The sequence below is a fragment of the Pelophylax lessonae genome (genome assembly GCF_965119305.1).
Source record: "Pelophylax lessonae genome assembly, chromosome: 1".
Lineage (NCBI taxonomy): Eukaryota > Metazoa > Chordata > Amphibia > Anura > Ranidae > Pelophylax > Pelophylax lessonae.
In genome coordinates, this window is record NC_138768.1 from 266,386,106 (window position 1) to 266,400,411 (window position 14,306).

At 44.5% G+C, this 14,306-nt stretch overlaps 1 protein-coding gene across 2 annotated transcripts in view; it reads right to left on the reverse strand.

Annotated features, from left to right (window-relative positions):
• PI4KA (phosphatidylinositol 4-kinase alpha) overlaps nt 1-14,306 on the reverse strand; it is a 293,423-nt gene that overhangs the window by 96,602 nt on the left and 182,515 nt on the right. For both annotated transcript variants that reach the window (XM_082244087.1, XM_082244086.1), the window contains 3 exons: nt 12,108-12,264; nt 11,896-12,023; nt 4,762-4,920 (listed from right to left, as the gene is read on the reverse strand). In XM_082244087.1, the coding sequence (XP_082100213.1) occupies nt 4,762-4,920; nt 11,896-12,023; nt 12,108-12,264 (444 nt within the window). The remainder of the gene's footprint in view (nt 1-4,761; nt 4,921-11,895; nt 12,024-12,107; nt 12,265-14,306) is intronic.

Here is a 14,306-nt window from a genome sequence, read left to right on the forward strand (position 1 = left end):
ACAAAAAAATTCCCAAGGCATTAGATATACCATGGAACACAGTGCAGACAGTCATCATCAAGTGGAGAAAATAAAGGCACAATAGTGACATTACCAAGAACTGGACATCGCTCCAAAATTGATGAAAAGACAAGAAGAAAACTGGTCAGGGAGGCTGCCAAGAGGCCTACGGCAACATTAAAGAAGCTGCAAGAATATCTGGCAAGTATTGGCTGTGTGGTACCATATGACATCAATCTCCCCTATTCTTCATATGTCTGGGCAATGGGGTAGAGTGGCAAGATGGAAGCCTTTTCTTAAAAAAAAAAAAAACATCCAAGCCTGGCTAGATTTTGCAAAATCACATCTGAAGTCTCCCAAAAGCATGTGGGAGAATGTGTTATGGTCTGACTGAACCAAGGTTGAACTTTTTTGGCCATAATTCCAAAAGATATGTATGATTCAGAAACAACACTGCACATCACCAAAAGACCACCATACACACAGTGAAGCATGGTGGTGACATCATCATGCTTTGGGGCTGTTTTTCTTCAGCTAGAACAGGAGCCTTAGTCAAAGTAGAGAGAATTATGAACAGTTTCAAACACCAGTCAATATTGGCACAAAACCTTCAGGCTTCTGCTAGAAAGCTGAACATTAAGAGGAACGACCCAAAGCATACATCCAAATCAACAAAGGAATTGCTTCACCAGAAGAAGATTAAAGATTTGGAATGGCCCAGCCAGAGCCCAAACCTGAATCCGTCTGAAAATCTGTGGGGTACTACACTCCAAACTTAGGACAGCTAGAATTTTTTAATAATATTTTAGCTACATTACTCCCAAAGGCACAGGGCCAGGTGATATTGGGGGGAGATAGTAATCTATCCTTGGAGCAGACATAAGTTAAATCTATTCCTACTAAATCTAGACTCAAATACATACCTAAAAAAGGTGGTAAATTAGCGCTGTTACTACATAACTGGGATCGGATTGATGCTTGGAGGGAACTTAACCCATCTAACAAAGACTATACATATTACTTGCATGAACATAGCACTTACTCTCGGATAGATCACATTTTTATGAGTTCCACACTAATATCATACATTAACTCAGCTAAAATTCTGGTGACCCTGTGGTCTGACCATTCGCAGGTACAGGTATCCCTATCCGACTTGTGGAAGAAACCGTATCCATCCCTGTGGAGACTAAATGCGTCTCTCTTGAATGAACCATTAATGCTTAAAGAAATGGAAACCGAAATAAAAACATTTTTTCGTGAGAACTTCCCGACGGACACGTCCCCTATTATTTATTGGGTGACCCATAAGGTTACCATGCGTGGTAAGCTTATACAGATAGCTGCTAGGATCAATAGAGATCAAGAGAGCACGAGAACGCAACAAGAGAAGAAACTAAAAGATCTGTTGTCTGAAGAACGGGCGTTTCCTCATATAGATATCAGACATAAAATTGATGTGGCTGGATCGACTTTAAATTTAAGCCTTACTACACAGGCAGAGAAGAGCATACGTTGGTCACAACATAGGTATTACACTATGAGTGACAAACCTACCACCTTATTAGCCAGAAAACTGGTTCCTTGACCTTTTACACCAACGTTACTTAAGCTCAGAATACGTAACGGAAAAATTACTCAGAATCCTAACTTGATCTTGCGAGCATATACAGATTTCTACTCCACATTATAAAATAAACCAGCATCCTACAATAAGGAGGTATCTGATACATTTTTTAGTGATATTCCCCTACCCAATCTGACAAAAGCTCACACAGATCTCATGAATGAGGAATTATCGGAATCGGAAATCAGACAGGCTATAAAAAGTTTAAATCCTCCCAAAGCTCCTGGACCAGACGGGTTCACAGGTCAGTATTACCGAAAATTCCAGGAGGCTCTGGCCCCCACATCTTTGTGCCTTTTTTAACGTAATCCGACAGGGTGGAAATCTCCCAGCTCAGGAGAATGCAGCATACATACATCTAATTCCAAAACCCGAGAAGGACCATGGGAATTGCGAGAATTATCGCCCAATCTCCTTAATAAATACTGACCTGAAGATCCTGTCCAAAATTATGGCAACCAGATTATGTTCTTTCCTGGCGCAATATATATACCCAGACAAGGCAGGGTTTGTCCCAGGCCGTCAAACGTCAGACCAAACGAGAAGGGTCATAGACATCATGTAACAGATCCCCAAAACTTGGACCAAGTATTTCTGTCTTAGGTCTCCAGACTCTCACATGATGCAGTGACCTGGCCCCTCAATTCCCCCCAAACATTAGCCTAAGCTCAATGAAGGGTAAAACAAAAGACACTTTATTCACCAACTCACTTCCAATATATATAGTCTCATGAGTTAGATTTCATTATCATATGCAAATGTTATTATATACAGAACATAGTCAACATACCTTGGTCAACTGGAAAGAGACAATAGGTGAATAAGATTGCAACATTATCATAATTAATTCAACAAACAACCAGCCCAAACATAGCCGAATACACATTCCCAGAAGTGTGAACACACTTCACCTCTAAACAGATGAAAGCAGAAGACATACAGTAGGCTCTCAGACTGCCCGTCTCTATTTTCAACACACCTTATTATAACTGTCTGTACACATCCCCACAGTAGACATCATTAGCATCTCTTTAGCCTCTCAATGTGTTGAGACGTCCTCTGCTGCAACAGGCAGCTTTAGGCCTGTAACATTGATCCCAGTCTGAGTCTGTATCTTGGGGTGACATGGACCCTAGTCCAAAGCAACACCACTCCCATGTCCCATGATCCCCAGCACATACCCCCACACAGGTTATATGTCCGAATAGCTGGTTTCGTCACACATCATATGAGCGATACACTCTAATTGGGATGGAGGGGGCCCTAGAAGGGGAATGCTGCTGTCCTTAGATATACATAAGGCTTTCAACTCCATATTGTGGGATTACTTGTTTGATGTGTTAACATGATTTGGATTTGGTACGCAATTTATATCAACACTTATGGTCCTATACAGTTCCCCTACAGCCTCTCTAATGGTAGAGGGATACTCCTCAAACTCCATTTCCATTTAAAGGGGTACTCGTCAGGGTTGCCCCCTATCGCCGCTTCTCTTTGTTCTAGCCTTAAAGCCACTTGCAATCAAAAGCCGTGCCTCTATAGATGTTAGAGGTGTAAAATGCGGTGGAAGGGAACATAAGTGTGTCATCTTTGCATGTTGATAATGATCTCCTCGCCTATCACGACCCTTTCCGACCTATATGCATTGCTCAAATTATTCATGATAATATCTGGTCTTAAGACGAACCAAGCCAAATCACAGGCAATGAATATTTCTCTTGAGGAAAGGACGATTTCAGCCCTCAAACATTCGTACAATTTAATTTGGCACTCCGAGGCACTTCTTTACCTAGGTATCAACTTAATACCATCCTTGCGTACATTATACTCCAAAAACTATCCGATACTCTTTTAACACCTAACAGCTGACATGGACAAATGGTTGCTTCATCCTCCCTCGTGGTTTGGGAGACTACACTTGGTAAAAATGAACATTCTCCCGAGAGTTTTATATCCATTTCGTACGTTTTATATCCATTTCGTACGTCATCTTTCTCAGGTCTTCCAGAGTGTCCTGAATAAATATCAATAAGCAAGTATTCTTTTAAATGTTGACTGTAGTTCACTAAGAGATGAGGGGGGTGTCTCTATTCTCTTGGAATGGGGGGGGGGGACCCCTATAGAGGATGTAGATATGGTGATTGGATGTACATCCGGACCGCAGAGGTGGTGACCGCCCTCAAGGCTGGAGCCACAACACGAGATGGTATAGCTTAATTATTTTATTATGCATTGAGATTATGATGTACCTTATCTGTGCGATAATAGGAATCTACACAGTTTTTGAGATAGCCCACAAAGCTAGACTGATAAATTTAGCTGGAGAAAAATCTTATTTTTCTAACAAAAGAACATGGGAGGAAAAGACTGCTAAAGGAAAAAAGGAAGAGAAGAAGAAGACTCCTTCACATAAGTTGGTGGGCTTTCAGTCTATTCTTATACGTTGGACACTTGTGAAAGACATGTACTCTTTGTTGTATCATTGTATTATTTGTTATTGTGAAATACTATAATAAAAAAATATTGAAACAGAAAATCTGTGCGGTGATCTGAAGAGGGCTGTGCACAAGAGATGCCCTCGCAATCTGACAGATTTAGAGTGCTTTTGCAAAAAAGGGTTGGCAAATATTGCCAAGTCAAGATGTGTCATGCTGATAGACTCATACCCAAAAAGACTGTAATAAGTGCTGTAATAAAATCAAAAGGTGCTTCAACAAAGAATTAGTTTAAGGGTGTGCACACTTATACGACAATATTATTTTAGTTTTTTATTTTTACTTCCCTCCACCTAAAAGATTTCAGTTTGTTGTTAAACTGAGTTGTACAGTTTAAAAGTTCTGAAATTTTTACCTTTGCGTGTGCAAACAAATACGCACAAACGCAAAATAAATGTCTTAAATTTTGGACAGAAATACTGATGTTCAAATATCAGTACCATGTGCAAAGACAACTGTACAGAGATTGCACGGTCAGTTTAAAACTGCATGGTGAGCTTTAGTCTTACTGAAGTGGAAAGTGCATAGATCAACTGTGCACAGTCATTTCTAGTATCCAGATTTTCTTTTTGTTAGTTTAAAGCAGTGAGAACAGTGAGGGTAACTGAATTTTAAAACAATTTTAATTATGTTGCTTACATCAATCCATATATGGTGTGGATTCACTTCTGGTGGACATGGGTGAGGTTGGCTTTGCTCTGAGGCAGCTAGGGGATCTGCTTCCTTCTGCTCAGGTGAGAACAGCCCAATCTTCTGCTCTACTGTCATTTGCCATGCTCCAGCCATCTCCCGCATGAACTGTCACAATACAAAATGTGTTAGCAGATAAGGAGGGGTCATACAAGGTGTTTAGTAATTTTTTCTTTTTAAACATGTTGCAATGTGTTCACACATAATACAGTAATTTTATATCTCTCCGTTTCATCAAATGGAGGGGCACAAAGACAGTTTTTTACATATTAATATTGGTGTTGCCCTAGCTTGAGAATGGCGCTCAATTTCCAGCCACTGAAGGACATAAAGGTGCTGCCCATGACTCACAAGAACAGAAGAATAGGCAGACAAGTTAAAGGATAAGTCCACCCTAAAACTAAAATCCCTGCATCTATAGATCTCCACGTTCTAACACTAACCTATCTAGCCCTGTAAAGAAGAAATCAGTATACTTACCTTTTCTGAAGCCGATCCGACCCAATCCCCACCCTGAGATGTCAGCCCTGGCTTCGCTGTGGAGGCGGGTGCAGAAGATACAGCCGACAAAAGAAGCCCCATAGTAAGTCTATGGGTGACGTCACTTCCCATTAATTTCACAGCCATTGTCGGCCATGTCCTCTGCACAGCTTCCGCCGCTGGAGATCTGGTCAGATCAGCTTCAAAAAAGCACTAATTTACACTGTACAATGATTTCTTCTTTACAGGGCTAGATAGGTTAGTGATAGAACTTGCAGATCTATAGATGCAGGGATTTTAGTTTTAGGGTGTATCCTTTAATATATGCATGTTCAAATAGAGAAAAAGTCTAAAGTAGAACTTCAGATAAATCCCTTAATACACAGTTCAAATACTAAAATGGGAACTCTCTTACCTGACAAAGGATTTGTATTTCTGTCTACTTGGTCTTGAGATTTACAATCCTCCTAGGCAGCGATGACCTGACTTTTCTATGCTGCAGTTAAGCAACACAATCAAGTCACCTCCCTGCCCAACATTCTGACTTGACAGCGAGGCAGTAGCAACAGACTAATATACTATATATAAAAAATCCCATTATATATACAGTATATACTTTCACACTCAGTCCTATACTATTAATCTAAGCTGATAGCACTCTAAAATAATCAAACCAATAGAAACAAATCTAAAAAAAAAAAGCTTATATGGTGCAGTGCTATTCAAAGCTGTGAATGCTAAACAAAACCTAAAAAAACTTCTTTAAATATTATATACCTGAGAACAACTTAAAGCAGTAGGAAACCGCAGGCAAAAAAAAAAAACCTGCAACACGACAACATAATGGCACATTATGAAATGCTTACCTTAGAAGGAAGCTCTCCAGCAACACGCTGTTACCACTGATAGGGCTTTTTATCTTCACCCGGTTTTTCTTCCAGGTTCTCATGCTCCGGCCATCTGAGTGGCCCAGCCACGATGTCGTCGCGGCCTCGGCACAGAGCGCTAAACAGATGGCACAGGTATGCTGTCCCTTCAAAGCACATGCCTCTGTGACGTTACAGGCTGCATGCAGTGTGAATATCTCCTTAACAGTGTAAGTTTAGGCGATATTCACTGTACCTACAGGTAAGGCTTATTTTAGGCTTACCTGTAGGTAAAGACTTTTCTTCCACTTTAAGTGTATGTACAGTATATATGTAAATACATAAAAAGAATCAATACAGCAAACAGTATTCCACATATTAAACCTGGTCCTCACCAGCCACTGCAAAAAAATGCAAAAAAAAAGTTCTCCACACTAATTACCCATCCAGTTAGTAAGTGTCCATGATTCCACACAAATAAATGTCAAAATATTTGCACTTGTAAAAGACTCTTCTCTGGGGCGTGGCCTGGACGTTAATGGCGTAGAACGCATGTGAGCTCCGCTCCGCTCTCACCATCTCCTTCTTCTACCATTCTGTGTATTTCGCCGCTCTCATCCTGACCTGCACTTGCCGCATCTGTGCCTCGGATCCACCGTAGCATGTGGCCACCGCGAACTAAGTCCTCCGCTGTCCCTGCACTGGACAAATTCCGGCGGCAGGAGAAAGACTCCCCTGGACAAGATGGCGCCGCAGCCTCCGAGGCTCCTACAGCACCAGACACCGCCAGAGTCCTGGAAGCGATTGCTACCTGCCAGACCCCGCTGACCAGCAAAATCAATGAGGTAAAAATAGACATCTCCCTCATTAGACAGGACATGGCCAAACTCAAAACCGGATGACAGAGGCAGAGACTAGGTTGGGCCGCGCTAAGGACACTATACACCCACTACAGCACACTGCTGAAACTTTACAGAGGCAGCTGCAGCAGCTCTCCCAGAAGCAAGATGACATGGAGAACAGGGCCAGGCGCTGCAATGTCCGCTTTATTGGGCTGCCTGAAGGTGCTGAGGGCCTGGACCGGGCCACTTTCCTTGAGACCCTATTAATATCTACCTATGGGAGGGAGGCCTTTTCTACCACCTTTACTGTGGAAAGGGCCCACTGCATGCCAGCCCGTCGCCCCCCTGAGGGGGCAGCCCCTAGAACCTTTATTGCCAAGTTCCTTAACTATCGGGACCGAGACAAAATTCTGTGCTTGATCTGAGAACGGGGTAATATCCCCTTCCACAACGTACACATTATGGCCTTTCCAGATTTTTCTGCGGGGGTTCAAAAACAGAGATCCTGCTTCACTGATGTTAAGCGCCGCCTACGCCTCCCCCATCTGAAATACGTAATGCTCTTCCCTGCACGTCTCAGGGTGGTATGATCGGGCGCATTTCTTTGAAGACGCGGACCAAGCATCCACCTGGCTGGACCAGCAGGCTACGGGTGGACAGCACCCTGCTTAGCGCATCTACCTGGGCCCTGATGTATACTTCTTCCTCCCCCAGTGCTATTCCCCCCCCCCCCGGGGGCTGATGCCGAGTGAGACATGAGTCTACCACAGATCTATGGGAGCCAGCTTGTACATTTTCCCCACATGACTGGAACTACAGCCTCTGTGATCTCTGGTCTGAGGACCCCTACCTTCCCTTCCCCCCCTTTTTTTTTTTTTGCTCTGGACCATTGTCTCCTGTACTCCTCCATGTCTCCTGGAACTCCCTGACCTTGTGCCCCTCTGCACTCCTGAGGATACTGTGTCTGGCTTCCTGCCCCTCGAGGGCAACATGTGCTAACTTTTTTCCCCCCTTTTTGTTTTGTTTTCTTTTATTTTTCTCTTTTCAGCTGAACACCCCTTTATTTTTCATATTGAGAGCAGATCACGGTCACAGACTGACGTAGGTCACTGTGCCCCTAATGCTCGGACATTGCAACGAGTCCTACCACTGTTGAACCCACCAGGGATGGTTTGCCCCAGTTCAGGTTTTCCTGTGCAGACGTGTCTGGTACTTTTTTATTTTCTGTGCCCCTGTTGTTTTTCCTATGCCCCTCATCTGCACAGAGTTTGGGAATTACGCTCCCGCTGAGTTTAAACAACGGAGAGACGGGTGGGGGGAAGGTTCTGTTTTGTTGGGGTTATTGCCTTTTTTCCTTTTATTACATATGTGCTCGTATTATGTTTTCTTTTTTGGTGCATTTTAATTCACAGTATTGTTAGCCACTTGGCCAATGTTTCTCTGATATATTGCTCTGCCTACAAACCTGCATTGGGGCCACCCACTGCATTACTTCTCCTTCCATGTACACCTTTCACCTATGGCCTCTGTGAAGTTTGTCACATGGAACGTCCGCGGCTTAGGAGATGAGCTGAAGCGGTCGGCCGTCTTCACCTGTCTCAAGTCCTACAGGGCGGATGTGGTGGTGTTGATTGAGACCCATGCCACTGACTCCCTACGGAGAGCCCTGAGGAGGCCGTGGATTGGGTGGGCTTTCTATTCTGTCCACAGCTCTTACTCCCATGGTGTTTCGGTCTTCATCGCTAAGACTGCCCAGGTCTCCATTATTGATGTCTGCACGGACCCCCAGGGCAGATTTGTTTTCCTCCGTTTGCTTATGTTTACCAAACCCTATTTGCTCCTTGCCTGCTATGTGCCCCCTCCTTATAACGTAACCATTATATCTGAAGGTCTTTCATTTATGGCCCAACATCCCACTGTCCCGGCTGTATGGCTTGGGGATTTTAATATGGTCCTCAACCTTTCCCTGGACCGCTTGCACGTACCCGCCTCTCTCTCCCTGCCTGATACTACTAGACTTGCCCGCCTTTTCGCAGAGTTTGCATTGGTGGACAGATGGTGCTACCAGCATCCCCACGCCAGGGCCTACTCCTGCTTCTCTGCAACACACTCGACCATGTCGCGAATAGACCTAATATTGCTCTCTGCCTCCCTGCTGCGCATGTTGGTGGGTTCGGGGTTTGAGCCCAGGTCCCTGTCAGACCACGCCCCTTGTTGGGTGACATTATCCCTTTACCTCCAGGTGGCGCCCTGCCCATGGTGACTCCACTTGTTTTGGCTGAAAGCTTTGGTGGAGCAGGGGGACCTCCCGCGAGAGTGAAGGTTCTTCTTCTCCACTAACCGGGGCTCCGCAAGTGCGACCTCTGTTTGGGAGATGTTTAAATTGCATTTCCGATCTGTCCTCTCCCACCGAATTAACCCCCTGAAATCGTCCTCTAGGGCTATCCTCCAACAGACGGTCTCCCAATTAGCGTTGGCTACTGACTCTTATGTTCGTGACCCATCCCTCTCCAATCTTTTGGCACTCAAAACTCTCACCCGTGCGGTCGATCAACTTCATTACGAGAAGGCCAGACAGAAACTCATTTTCTATAACCAACGCGTGTTTGAACAGGGCAAAAGAGCTGGCAAGCTCCTGGCGTATCTGGCCCATCAGGACTCTAGGCCCTCTGTTGTAGTGACCTTAACTGATTCCACAGGTGTCGATATTTCAGATCCCTCACTGGTGGCTGCGCAATTTCACTCTTTTTACGCCACCCTATATGCTTCCCAGAAAACCACCTCAACTTCTGAGATCCGGACATTCCTGCAGCCCATCTGGTTTCCGCAACTCTTGGAGTCCCAGCGAACTGCCTTGGACGCCCCCCTTTCTGAGGATGAGATATCCTCCGCCATTGCCTCCCTCGCCCCTGCCAAGGCCCCTGGCTCTGACAGGCTACCATTGGACTTTTATGCCACCTACACGGAGAAACTGACCCCTGAATTACTCACATTATACAAGCATGCATATGACACTAACACCCTCCATGACTCTATGCGTGAGGCCACTTTCATTGTCATTCCCAAACCTGACAAGGACCCCCACTTCCCCGAATCGTACCGCCCCATCTCACTCCTACAGGCTGATATCAAAATTCTGGCAAAAGTCCTTGCTATGCGCCTTAATGAAGTAATTTTGTCTCTCATTCATGCAGACCAAACTGGCTTCATGCCGGGCAAGAACACGGCCATGAACATCCGTAAATTTTGCCCCTCGATTCCTTCCCTCCCACGGCTGACTCGGCTTCCCTGCCCCTGACTAAGGTATCCAGGATTAAGTACCTGGGTGTCGTTATTACTAATACGCCTAAGGATTACATACCTGATAATATTGAAATTCTAATCCCCTTGTGAAACAGTGCACGCAGGCATGGGCTCGGCTGCCCCTTGGTGTCCTGGGTATTGTTAACCTAGTGAAAATGATATTGCTCCCCAAGCTTCCAAGCATGTGCTTTGGCACGCTCCTACATTAGTACCCCTTAAATTCTTCAAGGTTCTCGATACCATTCTAAATACGTCTGTCTGGGGCTCCAGCCGGCATAAGCTGTCATGGGCGATCCTCAAAAACCCTACCACGCAGGGCGGGGAGGCTCTGCCCGACATCCACTCCTACTACCTGGCTGCTCAGCTCTCGCACTTTTCCTACCTGTGTGCTTCCGAGGCCCCCTGGTATCAGTCCCTGGCCTACCGGGTGGCGGACATTCCCACTCTCTCCCCGCCACAGGTGCTTTTTCGGGTACGGGCTTCCGGATAGATTGATCCAACTTTACATACTACACCAAGCATATTTAACACTGGCACGCATCGCACGCTATCGCCCTGATTTCAGCCCGTACTGCCCTAGATGCCATGCACACACAGGCGCCTTTTATCACCTTATTTGGTCATGCCCACTGGTTCAGCCCTTCTGGCTCCAAATGATCAAATTCTTACATGATCACATGGGTTCCCCACTACAGTTGGACCCAAGGGTATGTCTCTTGGGCTTATTTCCTGATTCGAACATAGATAAATTCCTTTCTACATTTCTACATGAAACCTTGTTCTGTGCCCGCAAGCTGATAGCCCGGACATGGATGAGGCCCCAACCCCCCCCCCTCTTTTCCGGCATGGAGAGCAGACGTGAATTCTACCCTACTATATAAAAAACTGATTTATCGCCACAGGGGTTGCCCTGCCAAATACGAGAAGGTGTGGGGTAGATGGTTGGAGACTGCTACTACCTGCTCCGATTAGTCGCCCTCCTACTTGCAGAGTTATAGTTGCCTCCTTTGATGTTGATTTTGATCCCTACCCTTGTTGTCCCTCCTGCGGCAGACTTGCCATAATGCTCTTTGCCCCTGCTATGTTATGTGTTACTCCTCCTATGTTATCAAGTGGTTTGAACTCCTTACCCTTTGACTGTGGATGCTTTTAAATCTGTCTTGTATGAACCAACGCCCCTTGGCGTTCTCCATTTCTATTTTTTTTTTGTGATTTGTAATGCACTGTTGCAATTTTCAATAAATTTTGTTTTAAAAGGAAAAAGACTCTTCTCAGATGATGATTTCTGTGTACAAACATCCGTAATGATATGCCAACACCACTGTGCGAATCCTCTCTTCGTAGTATGTGGTGACGTCAGTGCTACTCGTTAATACACTTCGTTAATACACTCTGAGCGCAGGGTGTTGTGCTCAAGGGCAAGATCATGACACCCGTCACTCAGAGTCTTTCCCTAGTCTTCCTGGTTGAGGGATGCTGGGCAAAGAAAAGCTCTGGACTGAAAATAACTATTGCAAACAGCATTTTTTTTTTTTAAATTTCCAGGGTAACAGCAACCAACAAAGTAAACATGATAGTACTTGACATCTTACCGGCACTTCAATCCCATTCTTAGCTGCTAAAAGCCATTCCCAGCAGGCAATGGCTGTATCCATCCCATGGTCCGTAAACATGCGAAGTGGAGCCCAACAGAGATGGTGTAAAAGCTGAGCATCACATTCTGTTGGGAAAAACATTCATAATATTCATACATTGTGAAGGTTTTTGTCTTAAAGGCATTTTGAGCTAAACAAATATATCCTACCTTTGCTGCTTATGAGCAAGGCTGTCAGCTTGAACATGACCTGCGTATATGACTCTGGTTGCTCCGAGTCCAGAGCAATATTCAGGAGTTTCATCATCAGTTTATTCAGGTCAGACGTGCGACCAGTTGCATTAGAAAACTCAATCATGCCAGCAACCTGCCACAAAAAAACAAATTTGGATTTGCTTTACATGCTAACAAACAACAAATACAAATGATACATAAAGGATAATTTACTAAAATTGGAGAGAGTAAATCTGGTGCAGCTGTGCATGGTAACCAATCAGCTCTTAACTTCAGCTTGGTCAATTAGGCTTTAACAAAAAAAATTGGAAGCTGATTGGATTCTATTCAGAGCTGCACCAGATGTTGCACTCTCCAGTGTTAGTAAATAAACCCCATAGTGTGCATTTACCCAGCCAAAGTCTTATAATTATTAATGGGTCCCTCAACACCACCAGGAGCGGTGACAACTCCCCTAAATCTTGGCTGAGGACGATCACCAGCCAAATGTCTACACATAGATGTAGCTGGCACAAAAAACAGGAACATGAAGTTCTGCCAGGACAAGATTCAAACTACAAATCTAGCCACAGGGACACTTCTGTCTCTGCTCTGATGTTCCAGGATGTTGATTGGGAGACAGGATTTCTCCAATGACCAAGTAATCTATATTAGAAGGGTGCCCAGGAATTCCCCCCCCAGCAGGAGAGACTGTCATCCGTCATGAGGATCTTCTGTAAAAAAATGAGAAAGATGACTTGCCCAATTCCAGAACCAAATTCATCAGGCCATGGAGAATGCAGTCCTCAGTGCCAAATGAATTGGTCTGTTGAGGGATTTAAATGACTTGTCCAACAACAAATAATTGCATTGAAGAAGTCTAAGTACTCCACAAAATTGCAATAGGATTAAAACCCGAACCAGCACCTTGGTGAACCCCCCACGGTGCAGACAAGAGGCAGAAGGATAGGGCCCCAACTAGTAGAGTAGATGCCCCACAATAAAGCAAAGGAAATGCTGACATGCTGAAAAATTGGGGAAATGTACGCAACCTTTATGTCAACAGAAGCCAAAAAGTTTCCTCGGTGTAGGGACAGGAAGACAAAATGTATGGCTTTTCTCTGTAATTTCTGGACTAAAATGAAAAAAAAGTTTTGAGATCCAAGATGAAGCGTATCTCCCTTTGGGAATGGTGAATAGGTTAAAAAAAATGCTATAAACAGCGCTACCACAAAAACTGGGGCAATGACCAGGCCCACAAAGGCTTAAATGAGATCTGCTAAAGTGTGGGCTGACACACAAAGGATAAAGTGGAAGTGCAGGGGCAGGTAGGGAGTGAAACTGCAGTTTGTACTCTTCAGAAAGCATGTCCTGAGCCCAAACATCAGAGAAGCAAAATGTGTAACCAACTGTAAATGGTTCACTAATGTCTCCCCACCCTGGAAAGTCAGGGTTGGAACTTTGCAGAAGGCGGCCTGGGAATAAGATGACTGCACAGTCTGCATTCATAGGCATTCCACTGAGAAAAGGAATTCTGTTGTCATCAGTAGCGTTCTAGATATAAAGCATCTAGAAATCCATCTGAATAAACATTGTCCCTCAAATACCATGTGGAAGAAATGATTCTAATACAAGAATTCTGCAGCCCAGCACATTAATCAAGGTGTTTACACATGTACACAAATGAGAGCCATGTTAGTGGGAAAACCAGAAAGCTTGTATCAGACTGTCACAGCTGAGATTAAAAGCCACACACATTTGTCAATGGGTACCATAATCAAGATATCGGTCACTGTAGAAATTCAGGTCCGTTTTCACTGCAAATTTCCAAAGTAGCTGTTCAGAGGTTCAGCTGCGACTTAAGTACAGTTCTAATGCAAATTTTAGGAAAGGACGGCTGCCAACATCCTTGACAATAGCTGGTTGTTAAGAAGCGGGACGGCAAGCCAGCCACCGCCTCCTTAACAACCGATGACTCATCAGCTGTTAGTGGGTTCCCTGCTGACAGCTGAATGTAAACCAGATAAGTGGCAGGAATAAAATTTGAGAAAAAAAAAAAACAGCTGGGGGGTCCCCCCCAATTTATACCAGACCGTTCTGGTGTGGATTTTGAGGGAAACCCCCCCCCCGTGCCAATTCTTAAAAAAAAAAAAAAAAAAAAATTGGTTGGGTTTCCCCCAAAATATATCCCAGACC